A 22234-nucleotide genomic window follows, 5' to 3' on the forward strand; every position below is an offset into this window, starting at 1 on the left:
CTCATTTGTACCTGGATCAGGGCACCTTCTTCCGAGGAAGTGGAGAGACAGATTGTATTGGCAACAGTATCTCTCTAGAGCAGGGCTTTGTTAGCAATAAAGCCAGCCTTCCCCAATGGGTGCCCTCCAGTTATTTTGGACTACACCTCCCATCAGCCCTAGGCAGCGTGGTCAATGGCTGGGGATTATGGGATTCATAGTCCAAAACATCTGGATGGTGCCAGGCTGGTTAGACCCTTGGTCCATCTAGCCCAGTACTGTTGGCACGGACTGGCCGTGGCTTCCAGGCTTTCTGGCAGGATTCTGTCCTGACCCTACCCAGAGATGTTTGGGATCGAACCTGGGACCTTCTACACACCAAGCATGTGCTCCACCAGTGAGCTGTAGCCCTTCCCCACTAATATGCTACCTGCGACCCTCTCGCTGTCAATGTCACCTAGGGGGAAACGTTGACACAGGGTGGGAGAAAGTGTTTTGTTCTCTGGAGCAGACTAGGTCTCTTGAGTACCATACTCCTATTTTGGTGGTGAGATCTCTCTCTCAAATTGCCTCCTTTTTCTCTGTCTTTCTCTCGGCTGCTGAGCAAGCTCGTGCCCTGTATAGACCTGGTATCATGGGATGGGCAGTCATGGAGGACATGGCTACTAATGGCTACTAGTCATGATGGCTGTATATTCCCTCCGATATCACAAGCAGTGTGTCTTTATGCCAGTTGTTAGGAACATGACTGGGAGGGTGCTGTTGCTCTCCCGCTTGCAGGCAACTTGTGGGCATCTGGTTGGCTGCTGTGTGAACAGAATGCTGGACTAGGTAGACCTTTGGTCTGATCCAGCAGGGCTCTTCTTTAAAAAAAATTGCAACTATAACAGAAACAAAAAAATGGGGGGGAAGAAACAAAAACAGTGACAGGAAAATAAAACATATCATTCACAATAACCATTCACAACAAGTTCAATAAAAAAGGAATAAAAAATCTGACACTTCTATTTCAGATATATACATTAATATAAGCAGATATACACAATAATATAAGCAATCCCTTTTTGTTTCAACTACCCTAAATAATTTGGTGTCATCAGCAAATTTGGCCACCTCACTGCTCATTCCTAATTCCAGATCATTTATGAACAAGTTGAAAAACATTTCTCCCAATACAGATCCTCGTGGGACTCCACTGTTTACAACCCTCCATTGGGAGAATTTATCATTTATTCCTACTCTTTTCTGTTCTTTAATCACTTACTGATCCGTAGGAGGAGCTCTCCTCTTTTTCCATGACTGCTAAATTTGCTCAGGCGTCTTTGGCAAGGGAGTCTATCAAAAGCCTTCTGGAAGACCAAGTGTACAATGTCTACTGGATCACCCCATCCACATGTTTATTGACACTTTCAAAGAACTCTAAAAAGTTAGTGAGACAGGGCTTACCTTTGCAGAAGCCATGTCGATTCTTTTTCAACAGGGCTTGTCCTTCTGCGTGCTTACTAATTTTATTTTTAATAATGCTTTCAACCACTTTACCCGGAACAGACATTAACCTAACCAGCCTGCAATTTCCTAGTCCTCTCCACTTCCCACCCCCCAGATCCCTTTTTAAAAATTGGCATTACATTGGCCACACTCAGGTCCTCTGGTACAGAGGCTGAGCTTAAGGACATGTTATGTATTTTTGTTAGAAGATCAGCAATTTCACATTTGATTTCTTTAAGAACTCTGTGATAGATACTATTTTGGTCTGGTGACTAATTAGCTTTCAATTTGTCAATAAGGTTGAGAACATCTTTTGTCTGAGGAATGCCTCAGTTCCTCAGACTCCTTTCCTGAAAACATCAGTTCAGGCCCAGGTGTCTGCCCTATATCTTCTGCAGTGAAGACAGATGAAAAGAAGTAATTCAACTTCTCTGCAGTCCTCTTTTAACTCCATTGTCATCCAGTGGTCCAAATGCCTCCCTAGCTAGTTTCCTGCTTCTGATATATTTAAAGAATTCTTTCTTGATGCCCTGGATGTTATTAGCAACGTGCTGCTCAAAATGCTATTTTTACATCTCTTATTGTCTGCTTGCACCTCCTCTGTAGAAGTTTGTGCTCCTTTTCATTCTCCTCATTTGAGCAAGACTTCCATTTTCTGAAGGAAGCCCTCTTTTCTCTAATAGCTTCCTTGACACTGCTCGCAAACCATTCTGGTGACCTCTTGGACTTGGTGCTACCTTTCCTGACTTGTGGTATATCTTTTAGCTGAGCTTCTCTTATTGCAGTTTTGACTAAATTCCAAGCTTTTTGAAGGGATTTAACCCTCTTGACTCCCCCTTTCAGCTTCCTTTTTACCAGTTTCCTCAATGTAAAGAAGTTTCCTCTTTCGAAGTCAAGTGTGGCTGTGCTGGACTTCCTGGGCAGTTCCCCACTTAAATATATATAGAATCTGATAGCACTGCGGTCACTGTTTCCACTTGGTTCTACAACATTTACATCTTGCACTAAGTCCTGGGCGATACCACTTAGGCCTAAATCCAGGGTCGCCTCTCCTCTAGTCAGTTCCATGACCAACTGTTCTAGGAAATTTAGGGCATCGAGACATTTAACCTCTTTGTTGTGGCTGGAACATGCATTTATCCAATCAGTGTGGGGGTAACTGAAGTCACCCATCATTACAAAACTTCCCCATCTGGATGCCTCCCTGATTTCATTCTCCACCTCAAGATCACCCAGAACATTCTGGTCTGGGGGACAGTAGCGCGTTCCTAGTACTAAATTACTTTTGGAGCCTGGTATTGTTACCCGTAGCGTTTGTATCGAGGAGTCTGGCTCTTTTAGGTTTTCGAAAGGATGCTGAGAGCTTGTGGCACTGGTAGGCTTGTGGTCAGGGGTGTGTGTGAATGCAATGGACGGTTCTGCATACCTTGGTTTGTTCAATTAGTTACTAGGAACAATTTGGATTAGTGATATTCAGAGCACCTAAAGGCCCACGCACAATGGGAAGCATGCAGCTGGTCTTCGCGTCGCTTATTCAGGTTCTGGCTTCTTATATTCCTCTCTCCAGCACTAGCCTTGGTTCTTGAAAGACACCCAGACATAGTTAAGGCTGGGACAGCCATGCAACGGGTGCGTGATAAAAATCAAATGAAACAAGGAACACCATATTGCAGCCCCACTCTGTTGCTGCAGCCACCACAGTGGGGCCTTTCACCGTTTTGACAGTATAAAGGTGCAATGCTCTGCATGTTTAGACAGTGCTAGCAGGGGCATGCTGGGAGCTGTAGGGCTTTTCTCTGTCTAAACAGGCAGGGGATCGTGCCCCAAATCAGCCTGTATATTTCCTTCTTGCCCCTCGAGGCCGCATTGTGAAATGGCCTTCAAGGTTTTATCCGAACTTTGATCAAAATGAGGCTGAAATGACACAGGCAAATTTCCACCATCTTTTCATCATTTCTAGAGGTGATACAGAGCAGGGTTTGGACATGTAGTTCCAGAAGACCTGTTATGTCCACTGCTGTCTCCCAGGCTCCCCCGCCCTCTGCTTTTAGTCCCAGGGAGGCAGCACCCACCAGAGGATCATGCAGAGGGGCACTTATGTTTGTTGTGGCATCAGGACATCTTAAGGGGGGAACCACGAACAGCTCAAGGGTGGAATTCAGTTGTGGAGAAGCGGGATCCCGGTGGTGGGTGGGGGTAAGGCAAAAGGGGGGAGGCTAAAAATACCAAACATTCCCCCCGCCCATTTGAGCCTGAAGCTCATACTGCCAATAAGTAAGTTCAAGGAGAGGCATTTCAACCTTTTACAAGGGGGAAAACTGCACAAAAGCTGGGAAGCCACCCATCGGTGGTCAGGGAAAGGGGCCCGGCCTGAAGAAGAAAGTATATATATATCTAGACACACACATGCATATAGTGAGGCTAAAAGGACAAGCAGTTCAACAGGCAGCAGAGGATATGTGTTTGTACCGTGCAGAGCACAAACGAATACAGAATCCCAGCGAATGAGACTGAGAGGGTGGATGCCTTCCTTGCCTGCCACACTCAGGGTAGCCATTTGGGGGCACTGGCCTTTGCCCCACGGTCCAGCTCTAACTGCACCAATGCACCTGGAGTGCACCCATGTTCAAGCACCGCACAGGGGCGATCTTGGCATCCTCACAACAGCCCTGCCAGGTAGGCAAGCAGTATTAGTATCATACTTCAGCTGTGAGGCTGAAAGTGTCTAGACCACCAGCAGAGCAGTCCTCTCTGCAGATTTACTTGGAAGTAAGCCCTTCTGTCCAGTGGGGCTTCCTGAACTAGCCACTTGTGTTTCGGACTGCCTGAGCCTGCCATCTCTATATAAACATACTTACTAGAAAGCGAGTCCCATCAAACTGAGTAAGCGTGCCAGGGAATTTCAGGACAAAGGGCGAATGTGAATGGGGCCTTCCCCATGGGGAGCCTAGTTGGCCCTAAAAATGCACAGTGGTGCAGCCCTGAGCAGGTACAGAGTGCCTCCGCCTGCCAGGCCTGAGACATCCCCCGCAGCAGCACCTGCAGTTAAGGGTTTGGTTGGGCTTTTCCTTGGGGCTGGCCGATCCCAGTGTAGAGGGCCAGTGTGGTGGAGGGGTTAGGGTGGACTGGGCAGACCCGGGTTCAACACAGAAAGAGGGAAGGACTTCTTCACGCAGTGGACAGTCAAACCATGGAATTCGCTACCATGAGATGTGGTGATGGCCACCCGTTTGGATGGCTTTAAAATGGGGTTGGACAAACTCCTGGAGGAAAAGGCTATCGATGGCTACTAGACCTGATGGCTATGTGGTACCTCCAGTCCCAGAGGCAGTGAGCCTATGTACACCCTTTTGGTGGGGCACATGGGTGGGAGGGTGCTGTTGCGCCATGCCCTGCTTGTGAGTTTCCTGTGGGCAGCTGGTGGGCCGGTGTGCGAACGGAATGCTGGTCCAGACGGACCCTGGTCAGACCCAGCACGGCTCTTCTCATGTTCTTGCGTCCCACCGGGGGACTTCGGGCCAGCCCCTGACTCTCAGCCTAACCTACCTCGCGAGGTTGTTGTGAGGCTAAACAGGAGAGGACGAGGAGGAGGGCCGTGTAAGCCGCCTCGGGCTCCTTGCGGGAGGGGGAAAGGCGGGCTACGCACGTGGCCAGGCCGCAGCGATTTGTTCTCCAAATCTCCTGCTCCCCGCGCCGCCCGGCCGCCGCCCCTGCCCGGTGTCCCCGGGCGGCGGGGCGCTGCGGCGCTCCCGGCAGGCCGGCCGGCCGAGGCGGGCGTGCTGCGGGTGCGCAGCTCCTCCTCTTCCCTTCTGCCCCCGGCAGACCGAGGACGCCTCCGCCTCCGCGCCCCTCCTGCGCGCCTTCCTCGCAGGGATCCGGGTTCCGGGCTCCCTCCGGCGGCTTCTCCGGACCGGGGGACGGCGCTGCCTCGCCTTGCCCGCGCGTCTGCGGCGGCGGCTGCATCTCCTGCGAGCGCCGCGGAGGCGGAGGGAGGCGATGGCTACTGAATGGGATTCCTCTGCCCAGGTCGGGGGGGGGTCCGGGCAGGGGGCGGTGAGCGTAACGGGGAAAAGCGCCAAAGAGCGCGGTCCTTTGGCCCAGCGGGACCGGGGCCGGCAAGAAGTGAATTTCGCGGAGGAAGAGGTTCCGGGGCTCAGGGCTGCTGCTAGGGAACCAAGCCCTTGAGCTGGAAGCCTGCACCCCACCGACCCTTCTGGATTGTAAGGGAGTGGGTTGTATTGTGTTGCGGTTATTCAAGGCACTCTGCTCAAGCTCAGGGGCTCACGCGCTTTGGGCTCCAGCAAAATTCGGCCGGGGGGCCGGCGCAGCCCTCTGAAGGCAGCCGCGGGAGGTCTTGGGTTCCCTGCACAGGTTCTCAGATCGATTTCTAAAAACAACGTAACAGGAAGTCTAGAGATGTAAAAATTCTGGATATTTTGAAGCCATGGCCGGGGTGGGGTGGGGTGTGTTTTTAAAAATCCTCTCCGTAAGATTCCCAGCATGTTTACTCACTAGTAAGGCCCATTGTGTTAAATGAGACCTACTCCCAGGTCAACGTGCGTAGGAGTGCAGCCGTAATGTATCTTTTCCATTAGAATGAATAGATGCGCCAGTTCATGCTCAGTTTCCCAAGATGAGACTAGGGTCACCACATCATAAGAGGTGAAGAAAATGTGCATTCTTCCAGTTGGGTTTTTTCTATAGTCCTGTGGTTTGGGACTTGTTCTGATCAGATGCTGTAGCAGTCAACAAATGTACTAAAACGCACAAGTGTGAGAAACACTGTAGGTAATTCCACCACTGCCATGCAACGGAACATGTCCCAATTATGTTCCTTTAAAAAAATCAAAGGGAAAAAAAGAAAGAAAGAAATGAAACATTGAGGCTTGGGTCTATGGAACTCATTGCCACAGTTTTTAATAAAATTCTCAATTGGACCTTACCACTAGGGAATGCTGCCTCAGCTAGAAAACCTTTAATGGCTGCTACTAAAATAAACCATCTAGACCTAAACGAAACTCTGTAACCACAAGGGGCTGACAATCAAATTGTGTTGCTGGGGTGGGGAGAATCAGAGGGCAGTGGAGAAGCAGGTGAGGAAAGATGGTTCCAGAAATGTTTTACTCAGATTGCAGGCAGGACTGACGGATGAGCAACAACAGAGGGGAGAGGGGAAGAAAAGAGATGTTTTGCTCTGCTGGCTGGGGGATTGTAGGAGTTGTAGTCCAACACATCTGGAGGGCACCAGGTTGGGGAAGGCTGTACCAGTTACATCTCTTCTAGGGATGCTTCAGGAATTGAATCTTCGTTAATTCGAATAAGAACTGATCTCATCTGCATCTCTTGGACATATGTGTGGATCAGAACCTTGTTATCCACCATTTTTCTTATTTCTGGCCTGTTCCGAGGTAATTCTCAGCTCCAGAAAACAGATCAAAATAAGAGACAGTGTTTAGAAGCTGCCTTGAGTGCCATTTTTTGGTAGAAATCGGGGCACAAATCAGCTAACTAAAGGTGCAATCCTATGCATGCTTAGCCAGAAAAAAGTCGTACAACTCCCAGCATTCCCCAGTCAGAGCTGTAGGAGTTTTTTCTGTCTAAACATGCATAAGATTGTGTCTTAAATAAATAACAGGAGTGCACATTTTAGAGAAAATGTTTCCAAGTGGATATTTGGGGAGAAAATACATTTAGGGAGCAATCCTATGGCCACAAGACACCGTCTAGAGGGCCATAGGATATGCTCATTTCTGGGAACCGACCTCAGAGCCCGTGCTCTGAGGTCGGTTCCTGGAAAATCAGCCGCCACCCTGCGCTGCTTCCAAGGCAGCGCGGAGAAGTCCCATCTTCCGCACTCGGAAGAGGAGCGCGGAGTGACTGAAAAGGGGCTGGGGGCATTCTGGGGTGCGGAGAGCGGAGCTGTGTGTACAACACATCCAATGTGTCATACGGCAGCTTCCTCTCCTGGGTGCCCCCCCCCCCGCCACTACGACAACAAATACCGCTGTCTGCGAAAAATAGCAGGGCAGGAGAGGCGCGGAGGGAAAGATCCCCCCCCCCCCGTGCCTCTCCTGCCTTGCTTTGGATAGGCAGTCACCTCCTTGTTTGGAGGCGGCCGCCTATCTTGATAGGATTGCACCTCATTCATTCATTCATTCATTCATTCATTTTTATGCTTCCCAACAGCCAAAGCTCTCTGGGCAGTTCACAAGTCACAACTTAAAACATAAAAAATACAGTAATATAGTATCATTTATTTATTCCGTTTCTGTACTGCCCAATAGCAGAAGCTCTAGTAAATAGCAAAACAGTAAAATGTAGTATAAAAACCTTACGTTCAGAACAGAATAAAATCAAACTAAAAACCAGGGTAAAACCCAGCAGCAGTGCAAAGGTATCAGAACACGCTAAGGTAATTTCTAAAACTGAAGGGCTAAAAGCCTGGGAAAATAAAAAGGTCTCTTCACTTGGTGGCAAAGAGGCTACAATGTATGTGCCTGGTGAGCCTCTCTGGGGAGGTCCTTCTACAACCGGGCTCCCGCCACTGAAAGGTGTTAATATGGTTTTTATTATGAGCTGCCTTAAAATTCTTGGGACAAAAGGAGCAATATCAATATTTTAATTTGGTAAAATCCTGCAGAGACAATCAACAGAAGCAGTGCACCAGGGCCGATGCAGGATAGGATGGGCTCCGAGTCTGGAGTGTAGAAGACTCTGATGTGAATACGTTCTGGTATATTAGAATAATTTTCTTTATTTATAAAATGTATTAGTTGCCTTTACAATAATTTAGTGCCCAAAGTGATACACAAACCTTCTTTTAAAATATCCTACAAGCCTACTACAAATAGGTGTAGCAGTAAAAACCAAAGTAATATGCTCATCAGAATCCTGACAAAAGCCTTTGTCAATAAAAATGACACTTGCTGGTGGAAAATTAAAAGCAAGGGGCCAAGTCAGGGGAGTTGCAACAGCAGGGCCCATGGAGTCTAGGCCCCGGATCTATTTCCCAGGGCCCCGGATTTATTCCACTGAGCCCTGAGGGTACATTGGTGCCAATGGAAGGTGTTTTGCTCAGCTTAATTGCCATGGGGTGGGGGCAATTTTTAAGTGGAACTGCAGCTGGGGACAGAAGGGTTAATTCTTCTCTTCCTATATGCTTCAACCCCCCCCCCCCACACACACACAAATCTTCCCTTTCATAGCAATTAAGCTTAGAAAGAAAACTTTTCCCCACTGGTTTGGGATGATCTGGGTCGGGGGCAAATTCATTGATAAATCTGTTTTATTTGAGATGATTTGGATGAGAAACTAATTGGCTGGCTTTGCCTCCTGTGAAATTTCAGTAAATCCTAGTAATTCTCAGTTTGCATATAAATTACACAAATAGATATAAATTAGCACATGTGGGTTTTATGCAGATCTGTGTCCCATGAGCCTGGGTCTGAATCTTTAATGCCTAGCAACGCCCCTGGATCAAGTCTAATCTCCCATGGAAGGGAGTTCTGCCCTGTGGACGCCACCATCACAGAGCAGGCCCCTCCATAGCTGCAATAGCAGTGGGTCTTGCGATACATTGGTATACCTTCCGGGGGTTGATTCTTCCTTTGTTTCCAAGCTTCTGCCCTTCCCATTCTTGCCAGCAGGATCTGGAGTGGGATGTGTCCCCGCTGCAGCCTCCTTGCTTCCTCCCCAAGCAGACCTGTGAGGAGGACCCCCACCGGCAGGCCACGGAGATCTCCCTTTGGACTGTGGTTGCCGCGATGCAGGCTGTGGAGAGGAAGGTGGATGTCCATGCCGGGCGGCTGCTGACCCTGGAGCGGAGGACGGGGTTGGCCGAGAAGAAGCTCTCGGGCACGGAGAAGGCCATGAGCGAGTTCAGTCACCAACTCGATGCGCTGGGGACCCTGATCCAGGAGTACGGGCAGCTCCAGAGGAGGCTGGAGAACATGGAGAACCTGCTGAAGAACCGGAACTTCTGGATCCTCCGGCTGCCCCCGGGCACCAGAGGAGAAAGCCCCAAGGTTGGTGTGTGCTGCGGGGGCTTTTCAGTGTGGCTGAGGGCTTTTCCACAGCCCAGACTGGTGCTTTGTTTGGCCTGGAGCAGGAGCGTTGAACCTCTTTCAGCCCAAGGGCCGAATCCCATTCCTGAGAAGCTCTCAGGGGCCGCATTCCAGTGGTGGGCAGGGCTAAGGAAAAAGGGGTGAGGCCAAACCCTCCAAATAGCAGCATCTTTTGGCTCAACGCTCTTGCTGCCAGGATCTAAGCCTCAGGAGAAGCGTTTCCAGCTTCTAGAATGAGGAAATAACTGTGAAGAAGCTGGGAAACTACCAAATGGTTGGTGAAAGGGGGTGGGACAAGGGGAAGGAGGTGTGGCCATCTGGCAAACCCCATTGAGCCAGATTTGGCCCCCAAGAGGGCCAGTTGTGGCCTGCAGGCCTGAGGCTCAGCACCCCCGGCCTGGAGCCAAATGGCAGCTACTGTAGCTGTCCTGCTGTCGGGTGTGTGTGTGTGTGTGTGTCCCAATTCACAGGAGTTCTTTGCTTCCTGGGTTGACACAGTCATCTTAGACTTGTTTAGCACAACCAGAGTGATCCTGAGACGATGCCCCTTTCGCGTTGTTCTCAGAGTCTTTTCACAACGAAAGCTGAAGCAAGTTAGAAGGGTCAAAGCAGGTGGCGGGAACCTGTGGCCCCACAGACGCTGTTGGACTGCACCTCCCATCATTCCTGACCATTGGCCGTGCAGGCTGGGGCTGATGGGCACTGTAGTCCAATGACACCTGGAGAGCCACAGGTTCCATCCATGGGTGAAAGATAATTTGGAGCTTCTTTCCTCACTTTTGCTCCACTTGGGGTAAGGGGCCATGTCTTAAGAATAATAATAATAATTATTATTATTAGTATAGAAGTATAATAAAGATAGGGGGCCGCGGTGGCTTAGTGGTTCAGACGCTGAACTGCCGACTGGAAGGTCGGCAGGTCAGCAGTTCGAGACCCGAGTGCCGCGTGACGGAGTGAGCTCCCGTCTTCAGTCCCAGCTTCTGCCCACCTAGCAGTTCGAACGCAAGAAATTGCAAGTAGATAAACAGGTACCGCCTCGGCGGGAAAGGTAACAGCGTTCCGTGCACCTCGGTGTTCAGTCATGCCGGCCACATGACCACGGAAGCGTCTTCGGACAGCGCTGGCTCTTCGGCTTAGAAACGGGGATGAGCACCGCACCCTAGAGTCGGACACGACTGGTTGGGGACACCTTTACCTTTTTATAATAAAGATATAGAAATGTAATAAATAATAATAAAAATGATAATGATGATATAATAATAGTATTAATAGTTAGGTTTTTATTATTTATCATTATGATGGTCTCCTAAGTGCTTCACATAGAATCCTTTCAGTAACCCTTACAACAACCCAATAAGGTAGGCCAAATGTATTGGAGAGGGGGAGTAGAGGCTGAGACAGAGCAGCTTGCTTAAGGTCATGCTGGCGCTGTCCTGCAATTTGAAGATGCTCTGCTAGGCTGATGCTATCAACGGTTACACACCACCTGCTCTGGACCATACCTGACCCAGTTTAGAGAGGAGGGCCCTGGCTAAGCTGAGATTCTATCCCAAGGCCAAATTTATGTATTTATAACATTTGTATACCACTCCACATCTAAACAGATTCCACAGTGGTGAACAGCAAGAGGTAAAATGAAGAAAAGAGAAAAAGAATGAAACATGGTATTAAAATTATTCTTTAAAAAACAGAGCGCCAATAACACTGAGGCTGGTCAACCAAGGAAGGCTTCCTGGAAAAGAGCTGTTTTCAGGGGGTGCCAAAAACAACCCAGTGTTGGTGCCTGCCTGACCTCCAGAGGCAGGAAGTTCCATAGGAAGGGAGCCATCACACCGAAGGCTCTTCTCCTAGGGGGACTCTAGTCGGGCCATAGGTCCATGTGGAACCCGCAGGAGCATGCCCTCTGATGACCTCAGTGACCGGGCAGGGTGGTAAGGGAGAAGGTGCTCTCTCGGGTATCCTGGGACCAAGTTGTTTACCGCTTTGTACATGAGTGACAGAACCTTAAACTGGGCCTGGTAGCGAATAGGCAGACAGTGCGGTTCCCTCAGCGAAGGAGTTGCATGCTGGAAAGGGGCAGATCCTGGCAACATCTGAGCTGCTGCGCTCTGCACTAGCTCCAGCTTCCGGAGCAGCCTCCAGGGCAGCCCCACGGAGAGCGCGTTGCAGTAAACCAGTCTTGAGGTCCCCAGTGCCTGGACCACTGTGGCCAAGCTATCCCTGTCCAGGAGAGGCCGTAGCTGGTGAATGTAGCCTTCTCCGTCCGGTCACAGCAGCCCTCTCCTATTGCTGGCCGGCCCTCTCCAGTGCGAACCTCGGTCTTGTCTGCTCCCAGCCAGCATAGCAGCCTGCTTCCGCTTGCCGTTCCAGGTGCCAGTGACCTTCGACGAAGTCTCCGTCTACTTCTCCGAGCAGGAGTGGGGGAACCTGGACGACGGGCAGAAGGAGCTCTATAAGAATGTCATGAAGGGGAACTACGAGTCGTTGGTCTCGATGGGTAAAGAGCCCCTCAAACAGCTTACAGAGTGTGATGGGTCTTTGTTGCCCTCTGGCCTGGGACCTGGTGTGAAGACATGTGAGTCGGAAGCCTGGCTCAAGTTCAGCGGGACTGGATCTGACCGGAGCCTGGATGGGGGACCACTTGGGTACACCACGGAGCCGTGGAGGCTGGTGGCTCCGATGTCAGTGGGGTGGTGAATCCGCTCCGTGTTTCACTGTGAACCAGTCAGAACTCCAAAGGAGCTCTCCAGGAGCACCTTGGAGAGCTCCTTCAGAGTTCTGACTGGTTCACAGTGAAAAAAGGAGCGGATTCACCGCCCCACTGACATCGGAGCCACCAGCAGCCACTGCCACCAGGGTCTGCTATGGTAGAAAAGGGTCTGTCAGCGGCTTTTAGCTATGCGAACCTCCGCGTTCAAAGGGAGGAAAGCCCTAAATGCCAAGGGTGTGTGTGCGCGCATGTGCGTGTGGAACCAGCAGGGGAGGGCTGTTGCTTTTATGCCCTGCTCGCCAGTTTCCCAAAGGCATCTGGTTGGCCACTGTGAGTAGGACCGGATAAGCCAGGGGGAACCTCTGGCCCGTGTGTCTCAACCGGCCCACGAGACTCCCCGGTCTGGCTCTTGGGCTGCTTCCAGCTGGGAATGCCCCCCCCCTTCTGTGACATCAGCCCCTTACCTTTGATCACGGTGCCCTGGGCGTGAAGGCCAGGACTTCTCCGCAACTCGGCTAAGCTGCAGAGAGGTCCTGGTTTCCATCTTCCTTATGGTGTGCTGGGCGGAGGGAGGTGTAAGACATGATGGCAATGAAAATGCCCCCTCCTCTGCTGATCTGCGTGGGGGGCGGTGGTTTGGGAAGGGTGTGTGCGGGCGCGCACACCTGAGAGAGAGAATGGAGGGATGGGGATGAGTGAGGGAGAAATGTGTCCCCCGACAGATCATCCACCAATGGAATGTAGCCTGAATGGAAAAAGCTCCCAGTGCAGGGGAGTAAGTGAATTCTGCCCATTAATTTATTCCACTTCCAAGATCCAAGGTGTTGGTTTTTTTACTTGTCTGGGAAGGAATGGAATGGTATAACAATGGGGAACGGAAGGGAAGATATGAATGGGCATGAATGCTGGTGTTAGACAGGTGTGGGCAGAAGACGGTAGTGATGGGAAATAGGGGGAAAGAGCTGTGCTGAGGTCTCTCTTGGATCATCTCAAATCCTCCCCTCCCTTCTGTACCTGCATCAGTTGGTGCTGTCTCCCTGCCATGGTTTGGCCTGTAAACAAATGGGCTAGCAACTCGCTTTAAAAACTACATCTTAGGATCTGAAGATGCCGTGTTCTCTGGCAAGTGTCCAGGTTCATATATGTCCTTGGTTTTGTCCGTGCCCCCCAGATTATGCCATTGCCAAGCCTGACCTACTGTCTCGGATGGAACGTGGGGAGGAGCCGTGCGTTGAGAATCGGGGATGTTCTGAGGAAGAAGAGGCCCCCAGGCACATCAGTGCAGGTGAGTGATGGGGTGGTGATTCATCCCCCAGTTTGGGTGGGCTGGCAAAGGAAACCTGCCCTGATCCCAAGGGTGCTGGACAGATGAGCTGTCCACTTGCTTGCTCCTCAGCGATGACGTGTGCTTAAAAGGTAGCAAGAGCAGCACAGTGTTCAGATGTGCGCCGTGTCCAACTTCTTGGCATGCTGTTGGGGACCTCGATAGAGAAGAATCTGTCATCTGACAACCGTAACCTTTCTGATGATCTGGCAGAAGCAAAGGGTGTTGAACTGAATCCAATTTCAGAGAAGCTCTTGGGGTGGGTGGGGTGCATGCCAGGGGTGGGTGGGGCCAAAGGGAAAGGGGTGGGGCAAAAGCACCAAAATCGCCAACATATTTTAGCTTCAAGCTCTTTCTGTCTGTAATGCAGCCGCAGGGGAGGCATGTCAGCCTTTTAGAAGGGGTGTGTGTGTGCAAAAGCCAGGAAGCCTCCCAGTGATTGGTGGTTGGGGGGAAGGGTGTGTGGATTTGGACCCCAGAGAGCTGGATTTGGGTCCTGGGCCTGAGGTTCGCTACCCTGGCCGAGCGAGGCCATCTTCTGGGTTCCCCTTCTAGACCAGTAATTCTAAGGCGACATCTCTGTCTCCGAACTCTAACTGATTTGTGCTTCTGGATGGGCAATGAAATCTCCCCCATGCATTCTTCTCGCTCTTAATGCACAGAATTCTCACCCGCCACGAATGACACGATCGCTTTCATCCCGCGGGAGGTGGCTCCTTCTGGGGTGAGCGAGTGGGATTCGGAGGAAGGAGGCACGCCCGTGGACAACAGCCCAGGCGAGTTGAAAACAGAGCAGGGGGACTCTGCAGGGGAAAGGGTCACCTTCATGCCTCCGATGCCATCTCTGCAGAATTTCCTTATGGCTAATCAACTTTCCCTGCAGGCTTAGTGAGGGCAGCTGGCTAGAGAGAGTGGTAACATTGCCACAGCTTTGGATTGGTTCTGTGCAGCCTAACACACGAAGTGTGCTCAGCCTTTGAATTCTGCGAGCGGGAGAGGAGAGAATCAAAGACAGGTGACTCTGGCCATCTGGTGTTGATTGGAGAGCAGCAGCAGCCTGTCTGAACGCTGAGAGCTGGGGACTTCACAGCAGTCCGCAGCCCCAGCCAGCATCACCTGTCTCACTGGTCACTCCACAGAAAGGGGACTCTAGTGGTAACGCCCATTGTATTCTCTTTTTGTACCTTATTACACACACAGTCACCCACATGATAGCACAACTTTTTGAATTTGAGTGACTCCAGGCTGGGGGAGGGAGGGCAAAAAATTGGAGGTTTGCCTCAGGTGTAGAAACTACGGCACTGGGGAATATAAGTATAAAATGTGAAAAATTAAGTCTTGTTTAAATCTCAAGAAAAATACAAAACAAAAGGAGCCGTGCTGATCGTAAGAAAAATTCCTAAATCTGTATTGGTGTAATACCGTTATTAGGCCAACTCAAAAGATCATAGAAAATGTGCAAGCTTCGGAGATCTCCAGATCTCTTCATCAGACAGGACGTTACAAAAAGCATGTGGGCGGCGGGGAGGAATCAGACTTGATGATGAAGGTACAGCGTCTGCATGTTCAGAGTCCCCAAAATGGGGGGTGGGTGTGGGGTGTCTCAGACATTTAGATTAGGCTCTGCAGGTCATGTGATGGTTACAGGTTTGACCTCCAGCTGCCTCTAGGATTGCTGGGAACCAGAAAGGAAAAAATGTTGGATCCACCATTTTGGAAATATAAAATTGCACTGTTATATTGTTTTTTTATTGTTTTAAAGATTTGTATTATATTTTATGTTTGAACTGTGTTTTAAAACAGTTTTAGATTTTTAACTGGTTGTAATCTGACCAGAAAACAAAATGCTGGGTGGGTGGGTGGGTGGGCTTCCATGCCGGGCGAAGCAGATTGGCCCCTTTTACCAGACATTTCCTTTTTCCTTCCCAAGCTCCTGTCTCAAACCTGCTTTTTGTAATATCTTGCCTGATGAAGAGATCTGGAGATCTTGGAAGCTCACACATTTTAAAATCTTAAGGCAATTGTGATTCTGATTTGCCAGATCAGTACTTCTGTTTTTATTTTTGAGCTCCCTGAATCCACAAAACACAATTTTACCAAAATAGGGTTTTTTATTTATTCATTTATTTTGTTGATATCCCACATTTGCCCCCCAAATGGCACTCATTATTATCAAATAATAATAATATGATGATGATAATTTGTTATTAAATTTAATACCATGTTGGTTCAAAAACCTCAGAGCAATTTATAAAATCAGGAGAAATAAACTCAGTTTTCCCCCCAGCACATTCAAATTAGGAGAACTCCCTGGCAAATTTCTGCCCACAAATCCATTTCATCTCTGAGCCAGTCCTCTTCCCCATACAGATGCGTCCGTCTTCCCCCGAACACCTCCCAGGGCCGAGACGGGGCCTGGAGACGTAGAACTGTACAGCGCATTGCCTGAGACGCTGGATCAGGCCGTGTTCCACTTCCCCGAAGAGGGCTTGGCGTGTGTCGATGGGCAGACGGTTGGCATTGGGGGCGGCTTGGAGGATCCAGCCGAGTGCGGGGGAGACTTTGCCGACTTCACAACCATCATTGTCCAGGAGGGCGCTCTTCCTGGCGAGGCGCCGTACGTGTGCCCGGACTGCGGGAAGAGCTTCCTGTACGAGGAGCAGTGCACGTTGCACCAGCGAACCCACCCCCGAGCTGCTCCCGAGCCTGGGGGGAGACCCATGCTGAACCTTCAGCCAGGAGCCAAGGTGTACGCCTGCCCTGAGTGCGCACGGTGCTTCCCGCACCAGGCAAGCCTGAGCAAACACCGCCTGTGGCACTCGGGCGAGCGCCCGCACACTTGCGCCGAGTGCAAGAAGAGCTTCCGTCTGAAGATCAACCTGCATCTCCACCAGCGGACCCACGCGGCGGGGGGCAAGGCCGGCTCCCACATCTGTGGTGAGTGCGGGCGGGGCTTCAACCACCACTCCAATTTCCTGCGCCACCAAATGATCCACACTGGCGAGCGGCCCTTCGCCTGTGGCGAGTGCGGGAAGACGTTCATTCGCAAGGAACACCTCGCCACCCACGGCCGGCTGCATACCGGAGAGCGGCCCTACAAGTGCCCCCACTGCCAGAAGAGCTTCACTCGCAAGCAGCACCTCGTGGGACACCAGCGGCTGCACGAGGGCCAAGTGCCCTGGCTCGAAAATCATCCGCCACAGAAACGCCTGCATGGCCAGCAGGGCAGAACAAAGCTGCGGGCAGAGGCCAGCATGCCCCGGCTCAGGCAGGAGCCCTTCCCCCCATAAACGGTGTGTGAGATCAGGGGTGGGGAACCTCTTTCTCTCTGAGGGCCAAATTCAGTTTCCGAGAAGCTCTCAGGGGCCGTCTTCCAGAGGTGGGCGGGGCCAAAGGCAGAAACTGCACAAAAGCCAAGCAACCACCGAACGATTGGTGGTTGGGGGCAAGGGGGTGTGACCTCCTTGGTAACCCCAGAGGGCTGGATTTGGCCCCTGGCCTGAGGTTCCCTACCCCTCTATTAAATGTTATTGGGGATCTCTGGCTGGGACAGAGAACCATAACTGTATGCTGGCTAAGCACAGTGATGGCGGCCATCTTGGAGGGAACGTCTGGGTCTTCTCCGATAACACTCTGAGTCTCTGCAGCTGGACACAGAAAGCAAGGCCCTTTCACTTGGAATCGTGGAAGATTTCTGTGTACTTTCTCAAGTCACTGGGCAAATCATTGGACTTCAAGGATTACTCACTTTTGTTTTCCAACAGAAAGCCAATTCCACATTCTGGAACTATCTTATGACCTTTGCTACGGCCAAGAAGATGATGGTACAGGCCCTGTATTTCTTTTGCTAACTCTTGGTGGTAAAGTGTGGTTTTTCATCCCGCCGTTTTCTCAGCATCTTGCTTGATACAGGTTCTTAGGGTGCTTCCAGGCGGACGGCTCCATAGTGGATTTTCTCGGGTAAGAAAAAAGATGGAAGAAGTGGTGGGGAAACACGGGAGGGCTATAAATGTAAGGTGACCTTGTCTGACGCCCCCCATAAAATTCCATGAGCGAGGCCGGGCGGCGGTACAATAACAGCCTCTTCTGGAAGCACCCCCACCTCAAGAGGGAATCCGGGTGTGACTTGTGCACAGTCTGTTGCCTCTGCCACCGTTCCCCACATGGTTCTGGGGCCTCAGCTCGGTAGCCTGTCACATCTTCCCAAGCATTCAGGTGCAAGGTGGGGAGGGGGAGTTAATTTGTTGCTGTGTTGGGGTTCAGAGAGAAAGAGCGAGAGTGGTATAAAGTGGCACAACAGCAAAGCAACAAGGAGGCCCTGGATCCACTATGGATGCCATCCGTCTTAAGGTAAAACGTATCAGAAAGATGGAAAGACTAACAACAGAGTATTCTAAAAAATAAATTTTGAGCTAAAAGTTTCGGCTTCTGCCCTTGGCAGTAGCTGTGCTGTTAAATGGATACCAGGAGTGACAGTTTGGAATGCCCGAAGAGGAAAGTTCCTTCGGAGAAAAAGCAGAGAAATGACGAATTGTCCTCCAAATTAAGGCCATTTGGACCAAGAGTTCTGAGTCTGTACATACAGAACATTTTCCTTTTATTACGCATGTCAGTGTCTCTTGTTTGTTGTACTGGAAGGAACTGTGAATCCGAGAGACTGTGTACAGGTGAGTTTATTTATTTCATTTCTATACCGCCCAATAGCTGAAGCTCTCTGGGCAGTTCACAAAAATTAAAACCACAAAGTGCAGGATGAACAATATAAAACAATATAAAAAATGGAAGCTTAAAACCACAATATAGCAGTGCAACCAGAATAAAACCTTGCAGCAATGCAGAGATTTCAAATACAGATTTAAAACGCCAGACCTAAAAGATTAGGAAGCTAAAATACTGGGAGTTGAAGTGTTTAGCTCAAAATATATATTTTTAAAATACTCTGTTGTTAATCTGTCTTTCTCTCTCTCTCTCTCTCTCTCTCTCACACACACACACACGCGCGCGCGCTTAGAAAAGAAAAAAATGCCCCACACCATGACACAAAACAAACCAAAACGATCAAGATGGCAAACTATGAAAAGTGACATAGGAGACAACACAACTGTGGCAAACCAGTACAAAGCTATTAACAGGAAGGCCTCAGCAAAGGAGCGGTCCAGGTAGGTAACCCCCAAAGCCTCCTCCAGAAGCCAGGGCTGAACCTGGGCGGAACAAGCTTAGGGATCAGGCAGGCTTCCCTGGGGAACCTCTTTCAGCTGCAGGCCAAATTTCATTTCGGGGAAGCCCCCAGGGGCTGTATTCTAGGGGTGGGTGGGGCCAGAGGCAAAAGGGGTGGGGTCAAAATGCCAGCATATTGCAGCTTCGAAGTCTTCCTGCCAGCAACTCGGCCTCAGGAGGGGCACTGTAACCTTTTAGAATGGGGGGGAAATCTGCGCAAGGGCTGGGAAACCACCAAAAGATTGGGAGGTGGGGTGTATGCCTTTCTGTGGAACCCCAGAGCCCCAGACCAGAGCCCCAGACCTGGGGTTCTGCACCCCTGTGCTAGAGAGATCTCTCAAGTTCTTGTAATCAGGGAGGGGAACGAATGGTACAAAGCCAAGATGGAAAAGGGTGTACAAACGCTTGGTGCTCAGTGAGCCTGAGGGAAGAGCTCATGTTCTGTGCTGAGGTCTGGTTTGCAGTTCTAACAATATCCATTCTGCTTGAGATGGGTCTGTGTTAAATGGATTAAATTTCATACTTGCGTACTGCTTTTCCTACAACAGTCAACTCGCCATGGTTAAAAAGGCATCAAAATGTATTAATAACTTCTCAGTCAATGCGCTAGAGCCAGATTTAGCCCGGCTTAGGGTAGACCCCACTGAAATCAGTGGGACTTAAGTTAGACTGGTCCAAGTATGACAAAAATCTGGATCCAGCCCAATATATCCATGTTGTTGTTGTTCAGTCGTTCAGTCGTGTCCGACTCTTCGTGACCCCATGGACCATAGCACGCCAGGCCTTCCTGTCCTGCGCTCTCTCCCGGAGCGTGCTCAAGTTCATATTCATTGCATCCATGATGCTATCTAGCCATCTCATCCTCTGCCGTCCCCTTCTCCTTTTGCCTTCAGTCTTTCCCAGCATCAGGGTCTTTTCCAGGGAGTTTTCTCTTCGCATTAGGTGGCCAAAATATTGGAGCTACAGCTTCATTATCTGTCCTTCCAATGAGCACTCAGGGTTGATTTCCTTTAGGATGGACTGATTTGACCTCCTTGCAGTCCAGGGGACTCGTAAGAGTCTTCTCCAGCACCACAGTTCGAAAGCATCAATTCTTCGGCGCTCAGCCTTCCTTATAGTCCAGCTCTCACAGCCATACATTACTACTGGGAAAACCATAGCTTTGATGAGACGGACCTTTGTCGGCAAGGTGATGTCTCTGCTTCTTACTATGCTGTCTAGGTTGGCCATAACTTTCCTCCCAAGGAGCAAGCGTCTTTTAATTTCATGGCTACAGTCACCGTCTGCGGTGATCTTGGAGCCCAAGAAAGTAAAATCTGTCACTGCTTCCATTTCTTCCCCTTCTATATGCCAGGAAGTGATAGGGCCAGATGCCATGATCTTCGTTTTTTTAATGTTGAGTTTCAAACCAGCTTTTGCACTCTCCTCTTTCACCCTCAACAAGAGGCTGTTTAGATCCTCTTCGCTTTCTGCCATTAGGGTGGTATCGTCTGCATATCGGAGGTTGTTGATAATTCTCCCAGCAATCTTAATTCCGACCTCTGATTCATCCAACCCGGCATACCAGCATAATATATTCAAAAGAACAGTAACATATCAAAGCAAGGATGTTTGCAGAGGTGTGTTTATTTGGGCTCAGGACGTCTGTTGGGATCGGGTATTGGAGACGGGTTCTTCCCATAAGCTGGGGGAAATCCTTGTGTTGTGTTTGCTGTGGGCGCCCTTTGGATTGTGAAATGTGGTTTCTCCCTGCCATACCTTCCATTCAAGGACCTGAACTGTTTTGTTCCCTGAAGGCTTTTTGAGCAGCTTCCCTTCCAAATCTCCAGCACGCAGATGCAAATCCAGAAGATAAGCAACAAACCTTTTATTCACCAAGTGCCATTCATAAGTAACTGTAATGGAGCCAGATTTCTGTGATGGCCCCGCTAAAATGTAGGCTGGAAATCTGCATCCTGAGAATTCAAGCAGTGGGGGTGGAATCAGAGCCCTCAAGGTCATGAAAATGGGCTTGAAGATGCATCTGGGGGAATCTTGGAAGAAACGCTGGGAGGGAGGGAGGGAGGGAGGGAGGAGGCCACCCAGCAACCATCCTGGGTTAGAGTTCTTTGCCCCCTTCCGTGTCCGGCAGAAGCAGTGGACGTTATGTAAACTAGACAAAGATACGTACATTCATCTAATTCAGGGGTGCAGAGTCTCTTTCAGCTGGAGGGCTGGACTCCATTTTGGGGAAAGCTCTCGGGGGGCCTCATTCCACCAGTGGACAGTGCCAAAGGCAAGCAGGATGAGGCAGCCCCTCCCGCCCCCGGAATGCCAGCGTACTTTAGCTTAAGGCTCTTAAGTAAGCATCAGAAGAGGCACATCAACCTTTTAGAATGGGGAAAAAAGTGCACAAAAGCTGGGAAACCGCAAACCACTTGGTGGTTGGGGGAAGCTGGTGGGACAAGGGGAAGGGGGCAAGGCCTTCTGGGGACTCCTACAGGGGCAGATTTGGTCCCCAGGGCTGAGGTTCTGCAACTCTGGTCCAATTGGTAGAACTCAGAAAGCTGAAATCAGCTGCTCTTCACGCAGAATGTGGCTCATTTTGCCCGGAATAAGGGCTGGTCTCTTACGCACCAGAGCAGGTCCTGCAGCTGTAAGTCCTGCACCCTGCTTGTCGCAGGAGGAGGGCCTGTTGTGGGCTGGGCACCCGCAAAGAAGGCTGAGCTCATGCCAGCATAAACAGCTCCTTTGTGAGCGCTCCTGTCCTGGGGACTTTCTGGCTGCCTCAATGACGTCTTTGTTCAGTGAGAGGAGATGCAGCAGGGGGAATGCGTCGAGTGTCACCCACAAGCACCCCCGGCACCAGCAAGGTCACCGAGACATTTCTTCCCTGCTACAGGGACTAGGAGCTGACACAGCAGGGAACCAGTTTACCAAAGAGGGAGCATTCCAGATCCCTCTAGGGTTGACCTCCCTGGCCTAGAGCCCCCAGATGTGCTGGACTGCAGCTCCCATAATTCTATAATGCAGTCTAGCACATCTGGAGGGCTCCAGGTTGGGGAAGCCTGAGCCAGGACTACAGAGAAGAGTTGAAGGAACTCTAGCCTACCCCCCTGCCAAGTCAGGGTCCCTCACCTTTCAGTGGATGCACACACGTGCTGCAGAATGAGGGGAAAGAATGGACTGTGCCGCTCAGGCTACAGGTGGGGGATTTGCAGTTTTGAATGTGCTCCCACAAAGCTCCCTGCGAACAGAAAAGGAGCACGGCTGGACCTTTCCCCTTTTCCCCTAATGCACTAGTTTTCTGCCTGCAGGAGCTGGTGGTACATGGGGATTTCCACAATGGTACGTCCTCCCTGGGCTCGTAGGGGGTGGGGTCCGTGGCATCAACTCTGCATCCTGCTGCTGGTGTAGGCCATGCTGCAGCCACCAGGGAGCAAATGAGGTAAGTTCCCCACCCCAGGCCATGCG

The 22234-nt window shown here is 50.5% G+C and overlaps 1 protein-coding gene across 3 annotated transcripts; it reads left to right on the forward strand.

Annotated features, from left to right (window-relative positions):
• The first annotated feature begins 946 nt into the window (after positions 1 to 946).
• LOC146345313 (zinc finger protein 783-like) lies at positions 947 to 21273 on the forward strand. Of its 3 annotated transcripts, XM_084859652.1 has the most exons (7): positions 947 to 5493; positions 8108 to 8200; positions 9114 to 9491; positions 11901 to 12027; positions 13412 to 13525; positions 14227 to 14340; positions 15935 to 21273. In XM_084859652.1, exons 3-7 carry the CDS (start codon positions 9231 to 9233, stop codon positions 16852 to 16854), a joined length of 1536 nt encoding a protein of 511 aa, XP_084715778.1. In that variant the 5' UTR covers positions 947 to 5493; positions 8108 to 8200; positions 9114 to 9230; the 3' UTR covers positions 16855 to 21273. The 3 variants fall into 3 exon arrangements, with proteins under 3 accessions (XP_084715778.1, XP_084715776.1, XP_084715777.1); XM_084859650.1 differs by lacking the exon at positions 8108 to 8200 and having other exon boundaries at positions 11901 to 12105; XM_084859651.1 differs by lacking the exon at positions 8108 to 8200.
• The last annotated feature ends 961 nt before the right edge of the window (positions 21274 to 22234 follow it).

The sequence above is a fragment of the Heloderma suspectum genome, chromosome 5, assembly GCF_057233095.1.
Source record: "Heloderma suspectum isolate Gila_16-S chromosome 5, 16-S_ref, whole genome shotgun sequence".
Classification (NCBI taxonomy): Eukaryota; Metazoa; Chordata; class Lepidosauria; order Squamata; family Helodermatidae; genus Heloderma; species Heloderma suspectum.